We start from the raw sequence: 22,901 nt of genomic DNA on the forward strand, positions 1-22,901 counted from the left end.
CTTATAATTAGTTGGCCTAATTGCGTACCCCAGATGTCCTACTATAATTTGTTGGTGGAAACAAACCCTTTTGTCTTCAAACAAATCTGAGTACCTCCAGTAAAAATTACAAATGCTTGCAAGATGGTGGCAGAAAGTATATTTCATATTCTGAATGTGTTTCATTTTCTCTCTGAACTGAATTGCGCCTGAGTTGTACTGCTGTCTGGAGAGACATCTACCCTCAAATCTTACAAATTGTCCGCTGTCCCAAACCTGCTGACCAGTGTTTCCATTCTGTGTGTCTCTGACAAAGAGCTACTGAACCAGCTTGAAACGCTTATCAGCTGAAAGAAGAATGGGGAGAGAAGAGAAAAACCAAGCAATATCTTCTATTTTTATCTGTTCATGCATTTCTGCATGGTTAGGTAGTGGCCTCATTGCCCCGGCCTGCCAGCTACGGTTTCCTGTAAATGGGATGATGAGGCCGGACTCGCTGCTCAACAATGAGGCTCAACATGAAACTGGAAGCATGCTTTGGTGATGAGCTGCTGCGACCGCGGCAAAAGGTCATGCAAACACAGCAATTATTGAAGCAAAGAATCCCACCACTTTCCTCTACACGCAGGAACGCTTTTTTGTCCTTTAAGGTGTGCAGCATGATTGAAGTGCTGACTTTCTCTACTGTGCAAAATACGAATGGCAATACAGTAGCATAACAGACTAAACGCTCTGCAGTCTATTTCCCCTTTAAGCATAGAATAGGAGAGGTGGTTGGCAATCCATCCAGGGGTTCAGCCCAGCTTCCTGTCTCGCCCTTGATCCTGTATTCCCTCCAATGCATCTCAGATCCTTTCTCCTGTGCCAGCAGAGATTAAGGGAAAGACTTCTTTGGCACCTCTGCCAAAGAGCAGCTAGAGGCTTGAATAGGGCCCTCACATTATCATCATCTCACCTGCTGTCTTCCTGGGTCTGTCTGAGGCAAACAAGGGGAAAGCTCTGCCAAAGACTTCTTTCTGCTCATGATTGCATATTTTATATATATTTCATCAAATACTGCAATATTACCATTAATAAAATATCACATGTATCCTGCCCTTCCTCAAGCAAGCTCAATCTATATCTATCCTGTATTATGAAACGCAGCATTTTTTCCTTAAAGCAGCTTCAATCTGAATGGAGAAGAAGAACAATAGCTCAACTGGTTAGAGCGTGGTGCTGATAACACCCAAGGTTGCAGGTTTGATCCAAGGTGGGTTGGACTAGAATAGGCAAACTCGGCACTGAGATGTTTTGGGACTACAACTCCTACGATCCCTAGCTAACAGGACCAGTGGTCGGGGATGATGGGAATTATAGTCTCAAAACATCTGGAGGGCTGAGTTTGCCTATGCCTGGACTAGACGTTCCTCAGGGTCCCTTCCAACTCTACAGTTATTCTATAATCTAGCTGAGTTTTAAGATCGTAATGTGTACCCAGCCATAGTTGATGGTTATGTCTGTGCAGAGGGATTTTCAAATCGTCACTCAGTTTTGTCATTGTTGGGCAGGGTTTCGAACCCAAGTTTTCCCCGATCTAGTCCAGTATTCCATCCATTACATGCTTTATCAAAAAGAACTAGAAGTTAGAACTTCTCCATCTTTTCCTCCAGCCTGATTTCCATCTGTTCTGTCTTCTTCACCATGCTACTTCCAGCAGGTTTGTGGGTTACCCCTCACTTTCTGTGCTTTGGAAGTAATTGTTAGGAATGCCTAAAAACTAAAGGCTGTGAAATCTTAAGTTGAATGCTGTGCAGCTTGTCACAAATGTGCCTTTTTCTTGCAGTATCCATAATGGAGTCATAGCTGTGTTCCAGCGAAAAGGTCTTGCAGAACACGAGCTCTACAATCTGAATGAAGGAGTCAGGTGAGTCCAGATCATCAGATTATACACCTGTCCCAAGACACAGTCATCACCACGGAGGGTCATTGTTTCATAAGTGATCGGTACCATTTTACTTTATTCCAACTATTGAGATAGTGGCACTGGTGTTAATGACAATGTGCAGAGATGTGCACAAAGGCAAGCCCTCCTCAAGGAATTAACGTAGGTTCTGCAGTCGTTGTTGGCTTCCATCTTTCTTGAGAGACAATGGAGTGTGCCTCCAGGGGTGAAGCCAAACAGCTGTGTTAGCAGCACCAAAGCGACCTCCCTAGGGTGCAAGAGGGTAGTTACCATATTTTTGCCCCTGAAAAGTTCATACAGTTGAAGAGAGGATGATTCAGTGCTTTTTCTAGCTTCCTCCTTCACCTCACTGTGCTTGTCCCTTTTCATACTAGCCCTGCAACTTTTCAGAGGTGCCAGAAAACAGCAGGGCTAATCATCAACCCTCCTTTAGACAGCAGCAGCCAGTTCTGTTTCGCTGCCTGAGGCGAAATGACAAGGAGCTGGTGCCCCTTGGCTGAAGCCTCACTTACTGGGGTTGCAAGATCTCGCTCCTTCTCCTGTCTGGGGCAGCAGGGGCAGGCAGGGCAAGGGTGCTGCCCCAAGGTATTCACCACCCAAAGCAGCTGCCTCAGGCTGCCTCATGGGTGGGCTGGCCGGCCCTAGCTGTAGGTAAAGGAGACAGTATTTACAGTAAAATCCATTATGTGGTTGCTATAAGCGATAATGCCTTTTATCCTTTTCTTGATGCCCACTGAGGCTAGAATTCTCTGCCCCTCCTCCAGCAGCCTTCTTTGTTTATCTGCTGGCTGTGGACAAAGATGCTGTGCCTTCGCCCTGCCCAGCATCAAAGCAAGCAGGCTTGCAGCAAAAGTCTGGAGCGCTGCATGCCCCTCTCCTTCCCCTGCCAGCCCGCTGCATTTCTACACTGGCTCTAGATAAGGGCCATGTTCCCTCCTGTGGGTACAGCATAAAAGCCAAGGGCTGGCAGGAAAGGTGTCTGTCGCACCAGGTTGATATATTTGCTCTATATTTTTCCTAGTCTGTTTTCTATTTATAAGAGAGGCTGGCAAAGAACTGAAGAACACTCTATTCATCCTCTACTGGGCCACTTTTAGGAGTTAAACAAATCTGGTATATTTTATTTTTTCTTATTTGTAGTCTAGGGTTGACTTTGTATGGGTGGGGTAAAAGGATAGGAAGATAAGACCGTGAAAAGCTTTCCATGGCTGGTAAAGCTGAAACAAGCCTGTCCTTTGAAGGTCTTTGCTGCATTTCCTAAGAGCTAGTTGGAATTGTTGTTCTTTCCTGTGCTGTATTTTTTGGAGCAGACATATCTTCCCCCCTGCACTGATTATGTTGGTAAGAATTTCAGATATTTACTGTATAAGAAGAACAGAATTTGATAACAAATATGCTTTTAACATTGTTGAATGAATGAGCTGATGCCTAGGAAAAACAGCTGTCAGAGTGGTGGAAGTCTAAGGCATAGAGAGAGGGATCAGTTGTGTCAAAGACAACAAAGGAAGCAGAGCAAGAGAGAGAAGGGACCTTTGGGCTTGCCAACAAGAAGATTGTCCGTGAACTTAGCAAGGACATTTTTTGGAGTGCAAAGGGTGGAAGCTAGACTGCAGGGGGTGAGGAATGGAGCTGGAAGAGAAAGTCAAGTGGGAGTGAGAAGCCTGCTGAAAAATTGAGGAAGACAAGAAGAGAGAGGAAATTGTGATAAAGCAGGATATCAGTGACTCAAGCTTTGGGGTATTTTTAGCTGCTTCCAGATACTGGTAACAGACAAAGCACATTGCAGAATTGCTTTGCTAACCTCTGCTGTGGCTGTTGCCCAATACAAAGGCAGCCCCTGCCTCTTTCATCAGGGTTTTTGTATATGGCAGTTTTGAATACCTAAGCTACTTTTGTTTTTCTGAATTAAAATTGAAGGCACCAGGAAAGTTAGGCTCGGCTTACTTTTAAAGCCTCACATCACCTTGCCAACAAAGGTCCGTATAGTTAAAGCTATGGTTTCCCCAGTAGTGATGTATGGAAGTGAGAGCTGGACCATAAAGAACGCTGATCGCAGAAGAATTGATGCTTTTGAATTCTGGTGCTGGAGGAGACTCTTGAGAGTCCCATGGACTGCAAGAAGATCAAACCTATCAATTCTTAAGGAAATCAGCCCTGAGTACTCACTGGAAGGACAGATCCTGAAGCTGAAGCTCCAATACTTTGGCCACCTCATAAGAAGAGAAGACTCCCTGGAAAAGACCCTGATGTTGGGAAAGATGGAGGGCACAAGGAGAAGGGGACAACAGAGGACGAGATGGTTGGACAGTGTTCTCGAAGCTACCAGCATGAGTTTGACCAAACTGCGGGAGGCCGTGGAAGACAGGAGTGCCTGGCATGCTCTGGTCCATGGGGTCACGAAGAGTCAGACACGACTAAACAACAACACTGAGGGACAAACTAGATGGGATGCAATCTGCAGGTTTTTGTTGTTTGTTTTTACTTCAGAACAAGCATTCCCATGTGGAATTGCTCATTTTGTCCAGTGCCACTATTTCAGTAAGTGTTATGTGGTTCAACAATGATCTAACAAGGTATTGTGTCATTTTTGATAGACGAATACATTTACTCTTGCATGAACATTCAATGGCCATAAAGTACGGTACATGTACAGCACAATGTGATGGTCACATGATTTTTTAGTATTATTTTTATTATTATTCTCTTTGGAACAGGCAACTACTGAAAACTGAGTTGGGATCATTTTTTACTGAATATTTACAGGTTGGTACAGTTTGCTTTTTAGTCTTTTACTTTTCCCTCACGCTGTTCACTGAAGCAGTCTGCTGAACAAAACTATTGACAGCAGACGCTTCCAACCTAAGAGGTTTTAATATGAAAACTTTGCATGAGAGTTTGTTTGCCTGTTCACAGTGGACCTGACCTGAAGACATTTCACTTCTAAAATAAGTGTTTTCAAAAAGAATACTGAGGGACCTCAGTTTGCTTATATAGACGGCAGGGTCCGAGACCTAATTCTCACAGGGGTGGTGAACTTGTGTCAACTGAGGCAGCAGTTGGCAGCTTACATGGCTGAGTGCCCTTTCCATTAAGGGGAAGGAGACCTACACAAAGCAGACTAGTGCCAGCCCAGTAAAAATGTGGCTTCATATCAGAGTAACTGCAAAAGCAACCAAGGTTGCAGTCTCGCATACACTTAGCAGGGAGTCAGTCCCATTGAACTTAATAGGACTTACAGAACTATTCCGATGGAGGTCACGGAGCAGCAGGGCGGAGCAGAGCAGCAGATCCACCGCCATAGCAGAAGTCCTGTCGGCTCATGCTGGCCAGGGCTGAAGGTGCAGGTAGGAGCTTTGTCACTCTTGGTGCACCAGCTTCAATCTGGCCTGAACAGACATGCAGAAGATGCTGCTATGAATTAGTTCCATTTTATTTATTCAAGTCATGTATTAAACATATCTAAAATCTAGGGGGGTAATATTTGAAGGACGTTTTCAAAATTATGATATAAAGATGGCCAACATAACATTGAAAGACTAACGGGGGGCACTTTTGTAGGGATCCTGGCTCAGGCCAGAGGAGTTTAACCTCCTCTCCCTACACACTGTGGCTGCAATGAAAACTAGGGGAGCCCCAAACCTAAGGTTAAGGGATGTTTTGGACCCTGACACGGCTGCTAGCCATAGGGCTGGGTTCAACTAGCTAATCCCAATAGTAGAAGCTCGTGCAAGGACTTCCACGAGCTCAATGGGGCTTGCTCTGGTGGAGCAATCTCCTTAGCGCTGTGGTGAATTCCTCCCATAAATTGTGGTTTGATGCTCAGTCAAAGAAAACAGGATTTATCCTTGGCTAACTCCTCCTCCTCACTTTCCCTGAGCTCTGTGTGGATTGTAGCTGAGAAAGATGGAGAGGAATCCTCCCTTTCTTGCTGGCTATTAAATACCTAGCAGCAAGCTTCTCAGATCTCATCCCCCTGCAACTTCCTCATAAGACATCCGGAGCTTGCATGCTTGCGAGTTGCCTCCCCTTTGCCTTGGCAACTGTTTCTACAGCTCTGCAGCTGCTGGCTTCAGCAGACTCTGCCAAGGGAGCCGCGCCAGTGGCTGGTGGCATCTTCTGCTATTGCACCTCGGAACTGCAAGAATATGTGGTTGTTTTTCTACAAGCTCAAAAATTAGAAAGTGACAAAAAAACCATACAAGCGTGTGATTTCTAAGCCAGCCCAGTCATGTGAGTTAGCACAAGGTTTTTAAAACAATCCTACACTAAAGGTTCCCCAGTGAGTAAAGTGAGGGGTTGAAAGGAAAGCAGGATCTGACCCAGGCTATGCAGTCCAGTAAAATCCACACTATATAATTCTAGTTTCTTTGCATATTGTCTGTTTCCAGGTTTAATTTTCCTGCTTTCACAGCATCATAAATATTAAGATGGGGCATCCCATACATTGCAATTACTATTCACGTAGCCCAGTAGAAGCTGTGAGCAACCTTCCTCTAATGAACTGCCATTTAAAAAAACCCAAAATACCTTGTGGTTAAAATATGGAAGTAATAATCTATCAACGATTCAAGGGAAGCAGCATGACATAAATGGAAAGTTGTTTTATGTTGTATTTGCAGAACCAGCTGCTTACAAAAGGCATGGTGATCCTGAGGGACAAGATCCGGTTTTATGAAGGTAATTGAGGCATCAATTGTGCCTGCGGAGCTTGATCCAAAAGCGCATCCAAATCAAAACTCTTTCTTCAACTGGCTTCAGACCAGAACAACAGCCTGCTTCAGCCCCAGCAGTCGTTTAATGTTCCTGCCTGCTGAACAAGGAAATGAAGTTGCTCTGGCACATCAGCTGAGGAAACGGCAGCCTCCCGTGTGGCTGTTTACCTTTCCCCTCAAATTATAAACCTCTTTATGATTAAATAGTCCTGTGAACATCGGTGAAAAGCTGCAAAAGCCAATTCACTGAGAATGTTCCTTCCCTTAGACTCCACTCTTCTGTCAAAGAGCTCATAGCCATTTCCATATGTTTCCCTGGCAGTCTCCCATCCAGCCAGCGCTCAGGGCCAGGTCTGCTTAGCTTCTGCACTGGAACTCCGTTCTGTGACTTAAGGCCATTCTCTGGGACTTTAAAGGGCAGCGGGAGGCGTGTCTCAGGGGGTTGCACATATCTGGGGCTGCACATAAATCTCCCCTCCCCTCACACACCTGCAAAAAAAGTAAGTTTGAATCTTATTAATTTAGGAGAGGGTGTTAATCAGCTGCCCTTCAGGGGCTTGGTTTTATTGCTTTTTAAAAAGGAGGGTACACACAAACATGCACAATTTGTTGAACTGGTACAAAATTATTCGAGCCTCACCAAATGGAGCTTGAACAAAATCTACCTGATTCAAGAGGCAGGGCTTGCTCTTATTAAGCCTGATTCACAGTTTGCACAGCAAATAAATCTCCCGTATCTCTGCATGAACTTTCCTCTCATGTTTGAAGGAGATTCCCAGTGGTATGAACACAAGACTCTACAGTGAGTATGCCATATACCATCTCGTGCATCCACGGTACCCACGAACTCAATAGTTGTGCCGCACAAAGCTCTTCTGTGTGTTTAGCTGTTTGTCTTTCAAATGTATGCAAAGGGAAAATGGAAAAGAGTTCCCTCCTTCACGTGTATTTTAAAGAAACAAGAAGCTCAGCGTATGCACAGTTCTGATGTGGCACATAATGCATATCTTTGGTAGTTTGCTTTTCCACCTTTGTACAAAATGCCTTTTTAAAAAGAACTCTTCAGTATGAGCCCTTGGACTAACTCCGGCCTCCCCTCCTAATTTGTAGGACAGAAACTTCTGGATACCTTGGCTGAAACGTGGGATTTCTTCTTCAGTGATGTCCTGCCCCTGCTTCAGGCTATATTCTATCCTGTGCAGGTAAAATATTGCTCTGTTACTTTAGAATCAGGAAAAACCAGAAGAAGCGACTCTGCAGGTTGATCAGCCAAGAGCCAGACATCACAGCGGGACAACAGATGAGGAAATACTTCTGCCAAACACGGGGGGGGGGGGGTTCATTACGGAGAATTGCCTGTGTAGGCGTGTCTCTCTTCATACTCTCTTCATAGCATGATGTTCACAGTGTCACTAGAAAATTATAGCTTGAACTTTCAGAAAGTCCCACCACTTTCTCAGCCTAGATGTGTCCAGTACCTCCAAAATAACTGGCTAGGATCCAGAGAATCAGGTGATTTGTTTTGCATTTCCATGGGCTATTTGGAGTTATGAGGTTTGGGGATTAGCTTTCTACACCACCACTCATCAGTCCTATGACGATCACAAGCCACTTTCGAAACTAAGAGGAGTATCAAAGAAGTTTGTAACTTTAGAGAGGTTTGAAAAAATATTCCTAAATACAGTATCCTAAGAAACATGAGTTAAATTCACCACTGTGATTAATATTATTTCGATAAACCTCTATCCCCACATAAAACGATCCAGATTATAATGGCAGAAATTTTCATAGAATTAGTCAGTTATAGGATTTCTATAGAACTACAGAAAGTCAAGTATTAAGGATTAAGAGATCAGGACAATAACTTTTGGAGGGCCCAAAATACTTCTGTTGCATTTCCAATGTCATCACATTCCATACAAAAACAAATATTTATTATTATATATATCCATCTCCTTAACCAAACTCTTACCCAAAGTAGTAGTAGTAGCAATAGCAATTTTATTATTTATACGTCACCCATCCGAATGGGTTTCCCCAGCCACTCTGGCCAGCTTACAGCACATATAAAAACATAGTTAAATGTCAAACATTAAAAACTTCCCTATACAAGGCTGCCTTCAGGTGTCTTCTAAAAGTTATGTAGTTCTTGGTCTCCTTGACATGTGAAGGAAGGACATTCCGCAGGGAGGGCACCTCTGTCTGGTTCCCTGTAACCTCACTTCTCGCAATGAGGGAACCGCCAGAAGGCCCTCGGTGCTGGACCTCAGTGTCCGGGCTGAACGATGGGGGTGGAGACGCTCCTTCAGATATACTGGACCGAGGCCGTTTAGGGCTTTAAAGGTCAGCACCAACACTTTGAATTGTGCTCGGAAATGTACTGGGAGCCAATGTATTTCTTGTGGCTGAAATTATAGTTGCTCCAAAATTCATATGCCCTCCCAAAAATTGAAAACTAGAAATGGAATCGATATAACCAGTCTTGATATTTTACATCACCTTTGCATTAATTTTTACATTATGAAACATATATGGCAGAAATCAGCCATTTTGATGGACTATATAAATTTTAAAAATTAAAGTAAATACTTTCCTATGGTAATTTCCCCATAATTATTTGGAATATTATAAAGGCAGAATCTGTTCATTGTTCTTCAGCTTATGAATCTCCATTTTATCCTGATTGTAAACATCCTAAACATTAGGAAGAACTTCCTGACAGTAAGAGCTGTTCGACAGTGGAATTTGCTGCCAAGGAGTGTGGTGGAGTCTCCTTCTTTGGAGGTCTTTAAGCAGAGGCTTGACAACCATATGTCAGGAGTGCTCTGATGGTGTTTCCTGCTTGGCAGGGGGTTGGACTCGATGGCCCTTGTGGTCTCTTCCAACTCTATGATTATATGATTCTGTACATAAAGTTTGTGTTCCTTACTGCCGAGACTAAATTAGGGAATCTTCCATTAAATGAAAAGGACTTAAGCAGGCTTAACTGGCTTCCACAAATAAATCTGAAAGCAAGCAAACGACAAATGTTGAAAACAACTTTCATTCAATTGTCTCTTTAGGGAAAGGAGCCCTCTGTCCGACAACTGTCTCTGCTGCACTTCAGGAATATTATAACTCTCAATATTAAATTGGAAGATGCCTTGTCCCGTTCCAGAGCGAGGGTTCCTCCTTCCATTATTCAGATGTTGCTTATCCTACAGGTACGGATTTTTCTCAAATATATAAATCTGTGTTTGTGCATGACTTTAGCGTAACAAACTCTTCAAAGGGACTTACTGGTGTTGACCCCTCTTAGAAGATGCTTTCGTTTACTCCATTTGGTGACTCTCCGTGTAGCAAGAAGCCATTCATTGAGAAGGGCATCGTGTATGTTGATTCTTGGGGCAAGATGCCATTATTACCACCCGCACCACACAGCACAGCCAGAACCCATGTATGTGGTGGCCCATGATGTAAGAATTACTACTAAGTAATCAGAGAAGGTGGGACGCGGGTAGCGCTGTGGGTAAAACCTCAGCGCCTAGGACTTGCCGATCGAAAGGCCAGCGGTTCGAATCCCCGTGGCAGGGTGCGCTTCCATCGTTCGGTCCCAGCGCCTGCCAACCTAGCAGTTCGAAAGCAGCCCCGGGTGCAAGTAGATAAATAGGTACCGCTTACCAGCGGGAAGGTAAACAGCGTTCCGTGTGCTGCGCTGGCTCGCCAGATGCAGCTTGTCACGCTGGCCACGTGACCCGGAAGTGTCTGCGGACAGCGCTGGCTCCCGGCCTATAGAGTGAGATGAGCGCACAACCCTAGAGTCTGGCAAGACTGGCCCGTACGGGGAGGGGTACCTTTACCTTTACCTTAATCAGAGAAGGAGGGACGCGGGTGGCGCTGTGGGTAAAACCTCAGCGCCTAGGACATGCCAATCTCATGGTTGGCGGTTAGAATCCCCGCGGCGGGGTGAGCTCCCATCGTTTGGTCCCAGCTCCTGCCCACCTAGCAGTTCGAAAGCACAATTAAGTGCAAGTAGATAAATAGGTACCGCTTTCTAGCGGGAAGGTAAACGGCGTTCCGTGTGCTGCTCTGGTGCCGGCTCGCCGGAGCAGCTTCATCACGCTGGCCACGTGACCCAGAAGTGTCTGCGGACAGCGCTGGCTCCCGGCCTCTAGAGTGAGATGAGCGCACAACCCTAGAGTCTGTCAAGACTGGCCCGTACGGGCAGGGGTACCTTTACCTTTATCTTTAATCAAAGAAGGGATGGTTTGCAAACAGAGAAAGTTGGTTAGTGATAAAGTTGGTTTATCACAGAAAATACACTTGTCTTATAAACCACTTTGTGGAGAATACAGAAACTGACCATACCTGGCCCCTAGATTAAAGGAAGCCAAATGGCTACAGGAAGGCCATGCTCTTTTGTTCCTCTGCTTTACTTGCCTTCACATGAACAACAAAATGTGGACATAGGAGGCCATTTACTATATGGTGGCATGCCACACAGGCAGGCAGGCATGGCAAGAGAGCTGCTCATGATCTGCTCTTATCTTGCCTGGTGGCAGGAGGAGAACTTTATTGCAACCAACACTGAGCTCTGTTGTCGTTGTAGGCTTGTACTTTTAAAACAGCTGTGTGTGGCCTGTAATAGAGAGGAGACCATATCAAAAGCTTTCTGGGGCCCTTTGTATGTCTTTGCCTCTGCTTTATAAGATTATCAGGGAGAAATGTCATGTCAGCAGCTACCACCATTGTGTTCAGTGTTGTGTATGGAGAAAACAATGGTGGTGACTCTTCTGCAAATCCTAATGGAGGAGTCAATAAAAGTTACATTTTTTAGTTTCACAGTTCAATTTCAGTCAAAGTTTCCTGTTCCATACTATACCAACAACATCCTTTTTGGGTGGGGCCACCTGTAGCAGGAGGAGGTGGGCTTCACTCCTGAAGTGGTAGGGTGTTCTGTACTATTTCAGACTGCACATGGGAGTTCCTAATTTTGAATGCTCTCCTCTGCTAACTGAGCCTTGTATTAAACAGCAAGGGCTGTTTGTGCAACTGGGCATGAATGAAGGCAGAAGACGAAGCCAGAGTTCTTTCCCATTAGGCCAATGAAGATGCCTGTCACCGGTGGCATCAGAGTAAACCCTGATTATAGATAACATGCTTGGAGAACACTGGAAGCTCTGTTCACAGCGTAAAAGAATGCAAGAATCCTGCATTGTGAATGCCTGGAAGTGGGCCAGGAACAGCTCAGGAGAGGACGAGGTCAGGCTGGAACGGATTCCACTTCCAATGGCAATTTCCAGCTCCATAGCCAGCCACAGAAGTCCCCCGACAGCACTGAAAGTTCAAGAGGATGGAAAGCGCTAGTTGTACAATAAGGAAACCTCACCCCGATCCTTGAGCTCATTCCTAGTAGGAAGGGTTGAGTTTGTAGTCACTCATACCAAGCTAATGACACCTCAAGGCATCCCATCAGATGTCAAAGCGATAAACAACTACCTGACATTCAGAAGACATTCAGGGAAGTTTTTAATATGTGACATTTTAGTGTATTTTTCATCTTTGTTGGAAGCCGCCCAGAGTGGCTGGGGAAATCCAGCCAGATGGGCGGGGTACAAATAATAAATTATTATTATTATTATTATTGTTGTTGTTGTTTTCCCCTTCAGAGGCTATCCCATGAAGCCATAAACTGGATATTTATTTATTTGTTTGTTTGTTTGTTTGTTTATTGCCCCACCCTTCATCCGTAGATCTTTGGGCAGTTCACAACATAAAATTACAATATATAAAGCACACGTCAAGGTGTGCTTTTTTGCAAGAAACTTCTCAATGGAGAGGTCATCCTATAACCACCTTTTGTCATATGAATTTACTAGCCCAAACCTATTCGTATTTACTAGGAAGCCTTTGCTAGGGACGCTTGCTCCTTAGAAGGCAATTCCGGTCTGTGTGTGCGGATGTGGCAAGGCAGGCATAGAGCTCCCTCTGCTGCACCTAATACATCTATCTGCCTTTCCCCCCAGACAAATGTAAGTGGGGCCTACTTTCAGTCAAAGGTGCTTGGCTAGGACTCAGATCAACTGTTTTCGTACATTTGCCTGCTGTTATGGAATACTTAGAAGCAAGGGCCAAAGACTTCCCTAGTTGTCTCTTCTGAGGATCAAACAAGACATGATGCTAAATGTGTCACTTGGAAGTTCATCAAGGATGTTTGAAAAATAGTCACGAGGGACGAGCGGTTTTCCCTGGAACCACCAGTGCACAGGCAGGGAAAGTTTAACTCTTACAAGTTCTGATCCCAGTGATCCCAGCCCTTTCCTTGCTGCTGTTAGCCTTGGGCAGGGGAAACTCCCACTGACACCAACAGTAGGGTGAGGTGACAGTTTTCATCAGGATCATGACATCAGGAGGAAAGGTTAGGACTCCTGGGTGCACTGTGGTCCCACGATATCCTGTGCATCTTTTTTTTTTTTTTAATCTGCTATTGGTGCCTCAATGTTAAGCATTTATTTTCATGTGTGGTGCCTTGCGTGGTTTGGCCCTGAGTGTTTAAAGGGACATTAATGTAATTTTAAACATGCACTTCCCAAGTGATTGAGGAAGTCGCATGGGTTGAACACACCATGGAGAATCAGCTGCAAGGAAATTGTGCCTTTAAATGTACACTGCTGTGAATAGTAGCATGTATTGCATATTTAAAAAACACCCAGGCTTCTATGTGACAGGCAAGAATTTGCCCTGAGCAAACATCACTGTATTCTTAATAAAAATAATTGAAGGTGTTAGCTTAAAAGGTGGTAACCTAATTATTAAGATACCAGAAAAAGTTGCTCTTTACAACCTTACAGAGATTTCCTATCCGCTTCTTTAGTCATACTTCAAAAGCAAGAAAAAAAACCAGTCAAACTGATTTAGTTATTCACAGAGGATAAGGCTGTGGAAATGCCTTTGAAAGCTGAAATCCATCAAAATGAAAAACTCATGAATGTTTTAGTCCAGGAACATAGGTGCGAAAGGGTGGGAGGGTGTTATCCTCATAAGCGCTCGACAGCAGTCAAGCCAGCATTCATACTTCTTCAAAGCACTGCATAGGATATCTCTTCAAAGAAACTTAAGGAAGCCAAACTTAGCTGTTTAAAGTAGATTCTTGCCAATCCCTCCGCTTCCTGCTTGGAGATATACACACATTAAACTCAGGTAGTTAAGCACATCTCAGTTTGGAAGTGAAACAGGGCCACCCAAAAATAAGGGCGTCCCCACACTCGGGGGGCTCCCTAGGTGTGCAGAAATATGTGCATTGGTGGTTTTTCCTTTAAACGTGCTTTCTAAAGCTTCTAGCATAGCTTTGTTAATTCTTAGGGTTGCCAAATTGTAGAGCTTTTTTGGGGAAACCTCCCTTCCAAATAGTGATTTTAAGCTTTTGGAGCTGTTTCTTTTGTGCAGCTACATTTCATTTTTTTATATATATAATAATATTTATTAGAAGTTTAATAATTACAGAAAAAAGAGAAAAAGAAAGACAACAAAAAAACATTTAAAAATTTAACAATCAATACATCAAAAGTAAAAAGAAAAACAGAGAAAAACAATGCATTAAAGCAGAAAAATTTAAAAACACATCCAATGTTTCCATATCCTTACTTTTCATTTACTTGTTTCATCGACCTCCTCACACCTCCCTTTTTTGTATTCTAGTTCATAGCTATTTCAGCAAATCCTTTCCATCTTTCTCAAATTTTTTATTCTATAATTAATCTTAACACAGTCTAACTTTAAATTTTCCACTTTAACCCATTGCCAATCAGTTTCAACTTAATTCCTTATAATATTTCTGCTAAAACCATATAACTTCATTCCAGCATTCTTCTAACATTCATTAATTTTGCAATATTTCTGTAAGTATACTCTGATTTTTTTCCAGTCTTCTTCCACCGACTCTTCTCCCTGGTCTCGGATTCTGCCAGTCATTTCCGCCAATTCCATGTGCAGCTACATTTCAGTGGAACTTGCAGAGGAGAGCTTCCTGTGACATTGTGCCCTATCTGCCATGGGTGCCACAGCTGAGACTCCAGCATTGCAGGGGGTCAGGCCAGGGGGGTCAGGGTCACGGCCATCTCTAAATTAAGTGCATCATCCTGAGCTTGCTGGCCCAGTGGTCTGACGCAGTATAAAGCAAGTTTTAGGGAAAACACCAGGGGCAGAGCACGTGGCTTGAATGCAGAAGGTCTCAGCCCCTGGCATCCCAGTTTAAGGTCTTGTATCACAAGATTGGCAAAAACCTCAGCCTGGGCCATTTTGTTTTAGGTGAGCTTTCCATTAGCCGTTTTCGACTCCGTGGTTTTTAAATCTGGCATAGTCTCTTATGCTTTAAATTTTTAGATACAGTGCCTTCTGTGTACATGCACGTGTTAAGGAAGAATAAAAATGATCTTGAATAAATAAAGAGCTAATGCTGGTTAGAAAAAGCTGCCTTGAACTGATTTGGTATGTCTGGTATTAGTACGTCTTTGAGATTTTCCGCCTCAGGCACCAGAAAGCTGTTGACTCCCCCTACTAAATAAAGCAAATGGCAGATAATAAGCAGGTGAGCCCTGCCTTCTGCAAAACTTCCAAGCATCCTACCTGAGATCAGGTCAGATCATAGAACTGTGTCTAGCAAAGGACTTGCAGAGGCACCACTTTGCATTTGGGTAGAGTAATTTAACTCCTTCCTGCTGGGCCCCCTGACCTGCAGCTAAAGTCTAGGGGCTTCCAGTTAAACAATGAGACCCAGCAAGTTCTAATTCTGACGAAACATCAGCTTGGGGCGGGGGAAGGGGGTGAGGAGTAAGACTACAGTGGTGCCTCACAAGACGAAATTAATTCGTTCCGCGAGTTTTTTCGTCTTGCGAAGCACCACTGCATTTAAACACTGACAACGGCGGGGAGGAGCGGGGAGAAGCAGGGCAGCTGCCGCAGCCGGTACCTCGGACTCACCCGCGCCTTGTGGCCACCGCGCAACATGGCTGCTGGACGGCGGCGGGGCTCAGGAGCGCGACTCCGGCTGCAACGCTGGCTGCTGGCGGCAACGGCTCTCTGAGAGGAGTGTGCGAGGGCGGTGGGCAGCCGGAAGGTCGGAGGGAGCTGGAGGAGGTGGGAGGGAGCCGGAGGAGCGGGGAAGCGAGCGTGCGTGCGTGCAGTGACCATCGCCATGACAGGAGAGTCGGGGCTGTTTCGTCTAGCGAAGCAAGCCCTTAGAAAAATCCGTCTTGCGAAGCACCTCAGAAAACGAAAAACCCTTTCGTCTTGCGAGTTTTTCGTCTTCCGAGGCATTTGTCTTGCGGGGTACCACTGTATATATAGCAGATTACAGGTATTTTTACCATTCCTGTGTGCCACAGCAATGGTGCATGTGTGCTTTGTTTTTAACAGAGCTATCATTCTGAATAGCTGTAAACAGTTTGTGAGTGTTTTCATTGCACATTTAAAGCACTTGTTACAGCTCCTTATCACCTGCAAGTCTGTTGCCACATTGTGTGAAAGAATCAATAAAACATTAAAGAGGGAAAACGTTTGCTTAGATTTCCCTAAGTAAGGTGGAACCAACTCTCACTTTGAAAGCAATCTCTGCAGGCAGCTTCAGTGATTCTTCCTTGGTACAAACAACCAGGCAAGTGGCTATTTACAGACCTGAGGTAATCCCTCAGTTTCTGGATTTAAAAGTCCACATTATTCATTTAGAGTCTGCGTACTCCGGTGCACTGGCACCGTTAAACAACTTGCAAGTGGTGCTTATGTATATACAAACGGCTACCAATTTTCCACATTTAAAATTTTAGAGGAGCAATCCATTCCCAGGAAATTCTGGAAGATCTGTGGCAATAGTTGGCCAGAAAGGAATTGTGCAGGTGGCTGTGGCAGTAGATTGCAATGAGACAAGAAAGGCTGTGACTCTTTTTGAAAGCTTTTCCCGTCCTTTTGTCTCTGGGCTGGGAAAAGGTTTGCCAGCTTCATTTCTGCGTGTCAGGCTGCTGTTAAAGGCACAGGATAGCTCAGCTGGTTAGAGTGTGCTGCTGATAACCCCAAGGTTGCAGGTTCGATCCCCGTATGAGACAGCTGCATATTCCTGCATTGCAGAGGGTTGGGTTCGGTGGTCCTCAGGGTCCCTTCCAACTCTGCAATTCTATGATTATCTCACTTTACTACTGATCTTCACAAAAAGGAATAAGACAAAGTAATTGTTTGGTTTACTAGAAGTGTTTCAGGGCATCCCTGAAAATGTAAAATTGTCATCCTTAATATGGTTGCCACAAGTAAAAAAACTTTGCTCTAGCTAATAACTGGGAGGGGGGATTTCTATGGTTATAACTTTATCTGGATTAGCACAAACCCAAACTCTTGCGTTGCACTGACACCTAGTGGCCCATGGCAATAGTGCAACATCCTGAGAACCATGATAGGGCATTGCATTCTGTACAAAATGTGGGAAGTGTCTGGGATATAGGGTTGTCTCCTACACAATGAGACTATTGGGCTGGAACATGGGCTTATCTTCAAATGGGGGCCTCTTGTGTGAGTGAGTTTGTGAACATGTGTTCCTTCCAAGGAGCTCAGGAGGGCAGACATGGTACTCCCCTTCCCCCTTTTTACTCTTGCACAGCCTTAGGAGGTAAAGTAGGCTCCAAAATCACCCCATGAGCATTGTGGCTTAGTGGGGATTCAGACCTGGGTCTCTCATGCCCATAGCCAGGACTCCAGTGCCACTGCGCTATCTTGGCTACCAATGTCATGGAATCACAGGGTTGTAGAGTAGGAAGGGACCACGAGGGTCATCTAGTCCAACCCCCTGCAGTGCAGGAATCTTTTTGCCCAACATGGGGCTCAAACCCACATTGCTGAGATTAAGAGTCTCGTGCTCTACTGAGTGAGCTATTGTGTCAAGACTAGGGAGTGCAGATTTAGATCAAGCAGAAACAAGGGATTGGCTCACTGCAATCCACAGACCAGGCTGGAACTGTTTGCAATTCCTCCCTCCATTCATTTCCCACACCAGCATTCATTCATTCATTCATTCATTCATTCAATTTCTATCCCGCCCTTCATCCGAGGATCACAAGGAACCAGAACAGAATCCACAAGGTTTCTCATTCAAATCCTGCAGAATGTGACACACAAGCTGTAATTAAACAATGCATGTCCCTGACAGCAATTAAGTACACCAGCCTTACTTTGCAATGATTGATAGCTTAAGTCTGAAATGTTGACGTTTGTGTCCCCCCCCCCATGTGTTTCTCAGGGTGTTCATGAATCAAAAGGGGTGACTGAAGACTATTTGAAACTGGAAGCCCTGTTGCAGAAGGTTGTTTCTCCTTACTTGGGCACCTATGGCTTGTATTCCAGCGATGGGCCTATCCCACACTCCTCCTGCATTTTAGGTAATGTTCACACTGTCTTCTAAAACACAATATGTCTGTTGAAGTGCTTTTTTGTCCACAAAACATGGTATCATTTTCTGGCTGGCACTGCACAACTATACCAAAGTTAGGCATCTGTGTAAAATGTCCTCCATAACCAGCTTACCTAAGAGATTTCGCTTGGATGATAAACTAGGGGCAGGGCCTTTGTGCCAATGCAACTTCTTTGCTGGAGGACGGCAGAGGTTGTCTGAGGTCAGCAAAATATGCATCGTAAAATCTCACTCCATGAACTTGGCCCAGGACCAAGCCAGAGGTTTCCCAACTTCAAGTTGGTAGAGTAGGTTAGGCTAGAGAACTTCATGCCAAACATTCAGTGGGTGCTGGAAAAGAGCCTCAGATATTTTCTGACACTGGTAGAAGGATGTGAGAATGGCACTGTGGTGCCTCCGTGGTTCAGACATGCAGAGTGCTTCCAGCCTGTGAAGAGCAATGGACTGTTCTGTCTACGCGGTTGACTACCAGAGAGAAGCCTGAGAGGAAATGAACCTTCTTTTCCACAAGACACTTCCCCTCCTCTCAGACTGGGGCAAGTTTGGGAAGCTGTCTGTTGGACAAAGTTTCCATAATAATTTTACCCGCGGTTGGCCTTTAATTTGGGGGCTGTGACCTCTGACATGGCAAACAAGTAGCGCTGCTGGATTTCCTTTTCCCCTTTTCTGCCACTGATTGTCAGGTAAATATTAGGGATACATAGAAAAAGAGTCAGAAAGGTGAATCTACAACAGCATCAGCTTTTTTCTTATTTGCCATCAGATTCCAAAGTAATTTACAGAAATAATCCTACAAACATCCTAGCTAGACAGGATGCAGAAAGAAGTAAAAGACGCTTAAAAAGAAAAGGGCTTCTATGTCAGTTCTTCTATTTAAAGGCAGATTCTGGTTATGGAAAAGATGCTGGTCACGCTATACCCTTTTTGAAAATAATTTCACCTGCAAGAGAAGGAGCTGGCATTTGCTCCTTTGCATGTGACAGCTTTAAGCTGCTGCCTCCTTGTGGCTATTTGATGAAACAGCACTCAGCTGAACAGCCTCAGCTGCCTGAAAGTTGTGACCACTGTCATCTCACTCACCTAAGCTCTTCAAGGAAGAACAGGACTGAATATACTTTTTTCCCCAAAGAGGAAATTAATAATAAAAGTTAGAAAATTCTCTGAAACTGATTGAGAAATCGCTTGACCTTAGTCTGAGAAGGCCTGGAGTCATGGAATTGTAGAGTTGGAAGGAACCCCTGGGGTCATCTAATCCAACCCCCTCAATGCAGGAATCTCAACACACAGCCCCCCCCCAATCCAATTTGGAATCTCTGTGTCCAAATAATCTATACTGTAAGGCACTGTGAGATGCTGTGGCCGTCTCCAGGCTGAGTCTCCAGGCTGATCTGCCATAATGGCAGGGGGAGAGGGGGGCAGAAAGGTTTTTCTTGTTGTTGCTGCTGCACATGCCCTAGAGAGGGAAGCAGAAGATGCTGAGGCCAAGAAGGGAAGGAGGCAGAGACCTGAAATGGTAACTCGTCAAGCACATACAGCCAAGTGTCTGAACCTGGCCAGGCAAGTTTAGGAAAGAATGGGTTTGAAGAGTGAGGAAGAAAAGGGGAAGAGTCCATATATGTAGGGGGAAATTGGGGGGCGGGGTGGGAGAAGAGGGGCACATGACAGAGGTGAGGCTAAGCCTGATGTTTACATATTGATTTGAAGCAACTGTCCAAATACTTGACCACAGGCCTCTCATGGTGGTAGTAGCAGTGATGGTAACGATGCTCACAAGAAAAGCGTAGGGTTGTGTACAGGTTTTAACTGGTCTTCGTGTTTGTTAACAGAAAAACGTTTCTTCCGGCGATCCAAATCGGGGGAGATCCTGACCAAGAACCCTGTGGTGAGATCCAAAAGTTACAACAATCCTTTGCTGACTCCAGTAGCTGAGTACGAGACGGAGGGCGCGGCCCCCAACGGCACTGGCATCCGAAGGCACTCTGTTTCCGAAATGACTTCCTGCACAGAGATGCAGGGCTACTCCAACCTCACAACCATCACAGACAATGGTTCCAAGACCTCCATGATCACCATGAAGAATTCGCAGTCAGGGGAGTCAGAGAGGCTTTCTGCCGGCTCAGCACAGTGCCCCAGCAGCCTCAACGCACCTGAGCAGCAGAAGGGACTCTTTTACCCAAGAGACGACCAAAAGAGAGCATTTGAGCTGGCCAGGGACTCAGACTTGATTGCCATAGCCCCTACAGCCAGCCCTGAAAATATAGTGGACCAAATTTTGGAGTCTATTGAGTCAGATTCTGATGGGATTTTCATTGATTTCAGCCAGAGCTGCTCAAGTTCATCAGGGTACAATGTGGATGTGAGCAGGCAGAGCCTTGTCTGAAGCACTCTTGATAAGAATCCTAGTTTGTGCTTAGGAACACAGGATAACTGAAGGGTGCAAGGGGGTCATATGACATTCTTGAGCAGCTAGAAATTCAGATAAAGAGAATGCCCCTCAGACCAGAATGACATAGGAGGGACATGTGGGGGGGGGGGGGAATGGATCATCGTGGTTTAGATAATGGTAATACCACTGAACCTCAGTTGTGGGAAAGTGTCTCTGTCTATTCCACAGACTTCAGTGGAGCTTGGGCAGGTTGCACCAGCTGCCGGTCAAACCTGTGAAAGCAGCACCATTCCGTCAGAGGCCAGCCTGGGGCAAAGGTGCTACATGAGGGGCAGGCAAGGGAGCACGAACCTGGGGTCTCCAGTCTGCCTCTGCCCTGTTATACTGCTGCTGCCCTGGATCAAGAGACCAGAGGAAAACCCTGGTGGAACAGTGGGCTGGGTAGCTGTGTCCATGTGCTGTTGTGCACACAAAACTAGTATTCTCTCATTCTCTGGACTGGACTTGTGGCACACTTTCCTTGGAGGAATCCTGCCCCCTTCCCATTCTTCCACCACACCTGGCGTGTGTACATTGCCTCCCTGCCATCAAAGCTCCTTCCGCATGGTTGTGTTCCACAGTGCAGCGATAGCATCAGTAAAAAGTAAAAAAAAATGCAGGTGCGATTACTGGTTTGGAAAGTAATTATGTCATTCCTCTAGCATATGTGATTCCTATTGATGGAGGTTATCAATGTGGTTTGGGGTCTAGGTAGATGGAAGTGGTCCTTGCAACAAACGGGAAGCGTATGAATTGGGCTGGAGGATTTGAGTGCATGAGAATCTCCACGTTTTCCAATTTTATGCTTTCACATAAAGCTGTAGGAAGAAGTTTCAGAAGAAACAGGGTATTTGAGGTGTGGGAGAATTCCATGCCAGCATTGCAAAGGGCAGAAGGGATGCATCCTCAATGGCTGCCCCGTCTGTGGCACAAACAAGCAGCAAAGCAGTGTGGACCAAACACCGTGAATCTGATGCCCTGGAAAAGCAAACCAGGGGCAGGTTTGTGGGCTCATGAGCACCACTTGGCTTATCGCTGGATTACTCACACCTCATAGTGCCTAGCTGACAACCCTTTGGAAACCTGTGCCAAATTAGTGACAATTAACTTAAGCCTCGTTCGTTTTAATTGGATTGGGGCCATTAAATCTGAAGTAAAGTGAGGAGGTATCTGTGGCCCTTGATTTGTGAAGGCCCATTCATAGTTCTGAAGTCATCATCTAATGTTGCGGTCATCCTGAGCATGCATGTGTGAACCGGCCTGCAACACAAACCTGAGAATGCGCCATGTGGTTATGCCCTTAGACTTCTTGCTGTCTTTGTCTCCTTCATCAAACACTGTTGTTAAGTACCCCTTTCCCACCCCTGCTATTAAATCCTTTTGGATGGCAACAGCCACCGCCACCGCCTGCCACACGTACTTTTGGGGTTACTTACAAACACTTCCATAAAAGCAAAAGCTAGGTTCTTTGGAGAATAACATTTATTTAGGATTCAGAAGTCAGCAAAGTCTGTTTTAATTTTAAAAAGATTGTGGCAGATAATAGTAAAATCTTACGATTTATCATGACCATTTTGGTTGTTTTTCTCACTACATCAGCACTCCCTTTACCAATCAGTGAGTGGAAGTTCTAAACAAAATTTAAATAAATAGCGTGCTGTATGAATAGCACCGTTGAGAAACCGCTTCCTGTGTGTTTTTTCTTACAAAACCAATAATTTTTTAAAGCATAATTCTTGGAAATAATAGCCAGATGCACTGCCAGAAACGGCATTTCACTTGTGCTAACAGAAGCTAAGTTAAGTCCTCACTATACAGTGGTACCCCGCAAGATGGAAAACCCGCTAGACGAAAGGGTTTTCCGTTTTTCGATGCGCTTCACAGGACGAATTTCCCTATGGGCTTGCTTCGCAAGACGAAAATGTCTTGCGAGTCTTGAGATTTTTTTTCGCTCCCCACCCCCTTTTTCTAAGCTGCTAAACCGCTAATAGCCTTTTAGCAGCTAATCCGCTAATCCCTTAAACCGCTAATAGCCGCTAATAGCCGCTAAACCGCTAATAGCGCTAATCCGCTAATAGGGTTGCTTCGCAAGACGAAAAAACCGCTAGATGAAGAGACTCGCAGAACGAATTAATTTCGTCTTGCGAGGCACCACTGTATATATATAGAAACCCATCCCATTCCTGATTTGTATGTACTGCGTGTTGGGAAATTGAGCCTCAGGAAAACTCTCTTTGGTCCCCCATTAGTGGGAGTGATGATGTTGTATGAATTGTATGAAGTTGTCATGAGCTCTGCTGGGTGTGCTTCCTTTTCTCACAGTGTTCCTCACGAAGTCTGAACAAGTATCTTGAGGATCTTTGGCCCTTCCACACTAGCAAGAGGGGAGAAAAGCGAGAGGCACGATAGAGC

General features: G+C 45.0%; 1 protein-coding gene and 1 long non-coding RNA gene across 6 annotated transcripts in view; both read left to right on the forward strand.

Annotated features, from left to right (window-relative positions):
- Nucleotides 1–22,171, forward strand: part of PRR5 (proline rich 5) — an 84,763-nt gene extending 62,592 nt beyond the window's left edge. For all 5 annotated transcript variants that reach the window (XM_083440882.1, XM_083440880.1, XM_083440883.1 and 2 more), the window contains 7 exons: nt 1,805–1,885; nt 4,639–4,687; nt 6,544–6,601; nt 7,747–7,838; nt 9,699–9,839; nt 17,894–18,032; nt 19,891–22,171. In XM_083440882.1, the coding sequence (XP_083297008.1) occupies nt 1,805–1,885; nt 4,639–4,687; nt 6,544–6,601; nt 7,747–7,838; nt 9,699–9,839; nt 17,894–18,032; nt 19,891–20,444 (1,114 nt within the window). In that variant the 3' untranslated portion in view covers nt 20,445–22,171. The remainder of the gene's footprint in view (nt 1–1,804; nt 1,886–4,638; nt 4,688–6,543; nt 6,602–7,746; nt 7,839–9,698; nt 9,840–17,893; nt 18,033–19,890) is intronic.
- LOC310677777 lies at nt 9,988–11,465 on the forward strand. Its single transcript, XR_014511439.1, has 2 exons — nt 9,988–10,121; nt 10,877–11,465. It is a non-coding gene; the product is annotated as an uncharacterized lncRNA (long non-coding RNA).
- Nucleotides 22,172–22,901: the final 730 nt, after the last annotated feature.

Source organism: Podarcis tiliguerta (genome assembly GCF_965153285.1).
Source record: "Podarcis tiliguerta genome assembly, chromosome: 5".
NCBI lineage: Eukaryota > Metazoa > Chordata > Lepidosauria > Squamata > Lacertidae > Podarcis > Podarcis tiliguerta.